Source organism: Hyalella azteca, unplaced genomic scaffold, assembly GCF_000764305.2.
Source record: "Hyalella azteca isolate HAZT.00-mixed unplaced genomic scaffold, Hazt_2.0.2 contig1810, whole genome shotgun sequence".
Lineage (NCBI taxonomy): Eukaryota > Metazoa > Arthropoda > Malacostraca > Amphipoda > Hyalellidae > Hyalella > Hyalella azteca.
The window spans coordinates 66,671-73,297 of NW_025932109.1; the positions used below are offsets into that span (position 1 = coordinate 66,671).

Sequence of the window (6,627 nt, forward strand, 5' to 3'; positions counted from 1 at the left end):
CGCGTTGCAAAAGTGTTTCACTAAGCGAATTTCTTTAATGTCAAATGAAATTCATTCTATGGGAATCATTTATTATGAAGTATTCATTTAGTCTTCAATCCCAGATAGCCATGGGCGTTACCGCCGGCGGCAATGAACTTCATTCGGTTTCACATCTTTCTCGAGTGCATCGTAGAAGTCTGCCTGCGTCACCTGCGACAAAAGAGACCACATTATTACATTAAGCGACATGGAAGTGACTGATTCGTATTGCTTTTCAATAAAAAAACTGATGAAAAAGAAAGAATTAGAATTTGTTTCATTTCAACAAAATGAATACAATAATCCTTCTATATATCGCGCTTCACCTAGCGCAGTGGTTCCCAAAGTGGGCGATATCGCCCAAAAATTTTTTCGATTGTGCCTTCGTTCGAGTTTTTTCATTTCACCTTCATTCGTGGTTTAAACAGCAATACGTGCTTAAATTCGCAGTAATAAAGAAATTGTTTCCAAATTACTGAATAGATTTGAACGAAATTTAGTATTTAAATACCTAACCTCAGCAACGGTGATGTTTACATTTTTTTGTTTTGCGACTTGGTTAAACCGGCCGGTAGAAAAGCCGGTCGTTCCTCCTATGTCTGTATAACTCGCGAACGAAATTTGCAAAATAGAAAAATTGTCACGAGCTAAACATCAACGTTGAGGGGTTAGGTATTTATTTACAGAGTTTCGTTGAAATCTGTTCTGTAGTTTAGGAGAAATTTCTTGATCACCGCTAATTTAAGTGACAAATTACCTCGCGATATGGGCCGAATATAAGGAAGTGTGAAATCAAGAATGCCATTGGAAGGTTAGGTATTTATATAGGTACCAAGTTTCGTTCAAATCTGTTCAGTAGTTCAGAAGAAATTTCTTGATCACCGCTAATTTAAGTGACAAATTACCTCGCGATATGGGCCGAATATAAGGAAGTGTGAAATCAAGAATGACGGTGACATGAAAAAAAACTCACAAACGAAGGTAAAATCGAAAAAAGTGTATAAGATAAAAAATCACCGTTTGGTAGTTAGGAATGTATATTCAAAATTTCGTTCAAATCTGTTCAATAGTTTGGAATAAATTCTTTGATCACTGCGAATTTCGGACTGTTTCGCAATATACGCGCAGCTCACGACTGAAGGTGAAATTAAAAAAATTTGACGAGCTGAACATCACCGCTAGGTTCTGATGAATCCGTGTTCCAAGTTTCGTAGAGCTGCGTTCATTAGTTTGGGAGATATTACTTGATAATTGAATTTGGAGATTGGTCCTGAGACCGGCCACGAGTCCGGCCGTATAAATTCGCCCGAGACGTCCTAGGTTTCTAGTGCTGAAACAGTTAAAACAGCTGAAAAACATATTGGTTCACTAAATGGGCTTCTATTTGTGAAATACACATCTGTGTTTAACCTTTATCTTTTAAAATTGTAGCGTACTAAATTTCAAGAAAGAGGCGTATGTCTGTGGGGGGAGCTAGAAATCCACTATAGGGAGCCAAAGGGGGCGCCAGCCTGAAAAAGTTTGGGAACCACTGACCTAGCGCAACGTCACTTTCAAGAAATATAAATTGTAGGAATCATTAATTAATGAAATACATTAGTTTATAAAATATTAATGAGAAGAATCATTCGCGGCTCATCAAGGGTTCTTACGAAGACAATCGGCAGATTTAAACAGCCCGAGGAACTAGATCTAGAACCCAACACCAGCGATAAGTTAGTTATTACTGTATAGGTGAGGGATTGCTGTATAGACTAGGCGAAGGATTACTGTATAGATGAAAGATTAATGTATAGGTGCATGAGGGAATACTGTATAGGTGAAGGATTACTGTATGTGTGAGAAATTGCTGCGCTCGTATTTTGACTCTACTATGTAGAGATAAATAAAAAATAACAGGGAAAAAATTATTGGTTCCGGGTCAGCTGAATCCTTCATGCTTGTCATTTTTTCCAAACAATTAATATAAAATTATTTCAATCTATAGATGATGTAGTAAACATGACACCAACACGTGTCTGCAGGCGGAATTCGTTATAAGAAAATGTTTCGCACTGCACAACGTGAATGACTGAAGGACTAGCTCGGTTATGATCTTAATACAATAAAATACTTAAAAAAAAACTTTTTAAAAAACCACGTTTTTCTTGTGGACTAAAAAATAGAAAATAAATTAGGACTCACTCCAAAAAACGTGTGTCAGGCAGATTTATGATTAAAGCAAAAAGCACACAACACACGAATTTTGGAAATTTGATGGTGAACGCACAGCCCGACCCACGTTTTTTGGGGTGAGTCCTAATTTATTTTCTATTTTTTAGTCCACAAGAAAAACGTGTTTTTTTTTTAATTTTTTTAAAGTATTTTATTTTCTCCTTTTTAGTCCGTTGCTACACATGAAAAACGTTGCGAGCCAATTTACTCGACTTCACGTACGTATCGATGATACGCAGCGTCAGCGCCCGCACGTCATACTATATATATATACATACCATATATATATATATACTTTACTCAATTAAGCTAATTTAGGTCTCTAATTGCTAGTTTTTATGATTGTATCTGAAATTGTTAGGCGAAAATAGCCTGCATGCCGAATTTCAGATCTCTAGAGCAATCAGAAGTGGGCTAATTTTCGTTGTCAATGTTAACAACAAACAAACAAACGCGAAGCTAAACTAAGAAAAACGTTTTAAAAACATGGCCAAGAGTCTGACAACTTTGAAACAAGAAAATCTTGTATGGGATGGAAATAAGCAATACAAATAAACATGCAATGAAAGATGCAACATGAACATAAAATGAAATAGTATTTAGTAGAAATTTTTTCATGCTCACGGTAAAACTGACATCAAGAATTCATAAAGTGGAAAAAAGTGTGATGTGAAATCATCCCATGTGAAACGAAATAATGTATAAGAATTATCAAATATTTCGTTTCATTAAAAGCAACAGTGAATTATATAAAAAAAATCATGAACTCATTCATCCCATAAAGAATTGGACGATAAAGTTTATATTTAGTATTATAATTACCTTGATGTTTTCACCGGCCTCCGGATCGGCGGTCATTTTTTGACCATCAAACTTGATGTGCCTCCAGAGGGCATGGGAGACCGCAGCTCTCACCAGAGCCTCTAGGTACGCTGCTGAAAAACCTTCCGTCATGCGAGCTATACGATGAAGATCTACGTCGGGGGCCAGTTTAGAGTTCTCGGCCATCGTGTTGGTAAGAACAAGCAGAATATTCTTTCTTTCATGCACATTTGTAAGTGGGATATGTTCTTGGTGTTCCATTTTCCGTTTAAAAACTGATCGCAATGGGAATAATAAAATTGTCGTGAAGTAACCTTATTTCTATTCACACGTCTCTGGAAAGTAAATAAACGTTAAAGAAATATTTTTCTGAATCCCAGGCTAGTAAAAGAGTAGAAAAAAATTTGTGAAGAACATTAAACAAAAGTTAATATAAAAGTAATCCATATCACCCTATATTTGAAGGTCATCGGCTGCATTTGAACGGGTTCGACGTAAGGATGAAAGGGAGTCTTGCTCCCCACCCCCACTGTCAAACTAATTAGCATAATCCCCATTTAGATGATCACGGTTTAAATAATCGCCATTTAGATAATCATGCTTCAAATGATGGTCATTGAGATCATCGCGATTGTCCGGAAGTCTTTTCAGTGACACTCGGGATCAGTTTTTATTAAATGAAATGTCTTGGTTAATTCCGGTTCAAATTATTATCCAAATGCTATAATAAGGGGAATTTAAGAGTGATAACTCTAAACTTGTAATTATTTAAGATAAAGCACGGTGAGGTATTAATACAGGAATAGGTCAGGTTGCTAGATCCACACTATCCTGCATTTAGATCCTGCTATCCTGCGCGCACTCCAAGTTTGAACGCGTTCAAGAACAGACTAGATAAAGCTATGGAAAAATATATGTTCAGATTTGAAATGCCTAGCACCATATCGAACCCGGTTTAGTCGAGTAGCTACTTCAAACTTTCGTCAGTCATGAAAAGATACGGTCAAATGACACGATTTTAGATCTTCTGTGAACAAGGCACGAAAAGGAAATGAATCGGCGACAGGCCACACCCACATCAAGCCTACTCTACAGCGCCAAGTTCACCGTGTTACAGGCGAGTGTCGGAGCCGTCAGCGCAGATGTGCACAGTCTAGAGGCTGCTGCAGGACTGAAGCTTTGGTCGCCAGTGTTGCCAGGTTTTTTCTTGGCGAGAATACCAGATTGCCTAGCTCAAAATACCAGAAATATACCAGAAATTCTATCGTTCAAAAAAGACTAATACCTCCAAATTTTATACAACTATTCGTCAGAAACGTTGGTTAGAAAAAAATTACCTTATGTACTGTGCAGTTATCTGGCTTGACGATAATTAGCCAAATTGAACACGCTATATTTTTTTCCCCTCTGTTTGGAACATTTTGACACTTTTCTTTCCCTGTGTTTGATTACATTGACACTTTTTCCTTTTTTTATCAGTGTCATTGTGGCACTTTTTCTTCTTCGCTCAACATGAGCAAGCCACGGAAACAGGTCATCTTCATTTGTCTTATTTACGTACATGCTTGCATATTGCATTAATCTAACATTTCGGGTGTGATCACTTGTTGCGGTTGAGCAGATAGCTTTTGGTCCGAATAAGGGACTCCAGTACCGTAGTTGAAATTTTATTCCGTTGCTTGTTTTTCACATAGGTGACTTGTAAAAACACTTTCACCACGAATGCTTTGGAGACCTGGTCAAAGTAGACAAGTGATGCAGTAGGCAGCCAGTTCCCTGAATGGATGATAATTGTCAAGATCAGTGAAATGTTGAATGGCACCTCAGAATTCAAGTGGCACTCCAATAAGTGGCACTCTATAATTCAAAACCACCAAACAAAAACGGTGGAGATTGCGTCGCAGAGATCGGTTCGACATCCTCACTCGTCCTAGGCCATATCATCAGTTCATCACTGATCAGTAATCAATCGAAGATCACCACTCTCATGCTCATATTGCACTGAGCACTTCTGTTAAATGTTAACAATTAAATTGGGGTTATTTTATCAAGCGGTAAACTTGCGGTTCCATAAATGACGGGAAACCTCTAGTCGCGCCGCTCTGATGGTAATCTATATAATCCACGCCTACGCTGGAGGAAATTCAAACTTCAGAGGTGGAACTTAATGCAGTAAATTTGCATTAAGTCAGAAAATAAAATACCAGATTAAGGCAAATATACCAGATATAAAATGTTCATACCAGACACCGTCTGAAAATACCAGATTTGTGAAATCTGGTATAGAAATATACCATCTGGCAACGCTGTTAAATGGTCGCTTAAGGACGAGCTTATATACTACTCAGATAACTCGAGACGAGCTTTTAAATCTCACAACAAATGACGTTACATCGAAAAGGAGAATACAACGTTACTACGTGACACGATTTACATAATTGCGATTTTGATACTAACGTTTTATATAATCTTCATTCAAATGATCGTTATTTAGATAATAGCGATATTTACCGATAACACCGACTGTAATCGAACGGCTGTATTTTTCATATCCAATGACTTCAAAACCGCTTCTGTATTGGCGGCAAAAGAAACACAAACAATGAAAATTATAAAGCATGCGAATGTTGTACAGGCGTTCAATCACTATTGCAGGATATCTTCAACTTATTATATTATCACCATTACAACGTTGATATGTCGGCCAGAAAAATGTTATTATATGTGTTAAATTGGAACGTGGTGGCAAATTCAGTGTTTATGTTCATAAGCTGCAATTACGTCATCCGCCAATTGGTTTGTGTATGTGCGTGATGGATGGAGGGTGAGGGGATGGAGGGTGAGGGGATGGAGGGTGAGGGGATGGAGGGTGAGGGGATGGAGGGTTAGGGAGTTGCGGTGAACCTCGTCGCTTTGCTGGTTGTCTCTTCATGGTTGACGTCTGGTTGCCTGATTATTGATTAATGACCATTCTTTCTACCAAATAAGCGTGAACTGCGGACTCATTTTTACAGGGACGAAAGCAGATAATATTCGCACAAATTTCTTTCGTTTGTCGTAAAATTTAACAATTGAAGCAGTCGATATTTAACTTGAACAATAATAGCCATGTAACTTATTTGCACATCACTGTTGATGCTGAGCGACTTTTATACATTTCAATTGACATGAAATTATGGTATTTATCAGCTTGGTTGTGCTTGGTTCACGACATAGCATTGCTGTAAATTATGAACACATATTGTCAATAAAGATTGTCAGTAAATAAATAGTCAATTTGATAATAGAGTAAAACTCATCAATTCCTGTATAAATCCTAAAAATAAACAAGAAGACAAAAATTCGTAGTGAATCTTTTGATAAATAAGAATGTTGATTTATATTTATATTAACACAATAATGCAAACAAAATAAAAATAAATTTCATCTCAAGAACAAGTGGGGACAGAGTACACGATGGGTGTGGGAGTGGGGCAGGGGTTAAATAATTATAATAATAATAGTAATCTTCAATTATATTTCATTTTCCGAATCTCTCGCTTTGAGGACGCATTCAAGGTGCGTATTTAC

The 6,627-nt window shown here is 37.2% G+C and overlaps 1 protein-coding gene across 1 annotated transcript; it reads right to left on the minus strand.

Annotated features, from left to right (window-relative positions):
• Window positions 1-106: 106 nt before the first annotated feature.
• Window positions 107-3,387, minus strand: LOC108667538 (vesicle-fusing ATPase 2-like). The gene is made up of 2 exons (XM_018154572.2): window positions 3,058-3,387; window positions 107-192 (listed from the first exon to the last, which is right to left on the minus strand). Exons 1-2 carry the CDS (start codon window positions 3,316-3,318, stop codon window positions 118-120), a joined length of 336 nt encoding a protein of 111 aa, XP_018010061.1. The 5' UTR covers window positions 3,319-3,387; the 3' UTR covers window positions 107-117.
• Between the last annotated feature and the right edge of the window lie 3,240 nt (window positions 3,388-6,627).

What these genes read in the sequence shown, in the direction of transcription:
- LOC108667538 (XM_018154572.2), bottom strand. Translation starts at nt 3,318, where the DNA reads ATGGAACACCAAGAACATATCCCACTTACAAATGTGCATGAAAGAAAG. An exon ending in AGGCCGGTGAAAACATCAAG is followed by an intron (nt 193 to 3,057) that starts GTAATTATAATA and finishes CTTTTGTCGCAG; the next exon opens with GTGACGCAGGCAGACTTCTA.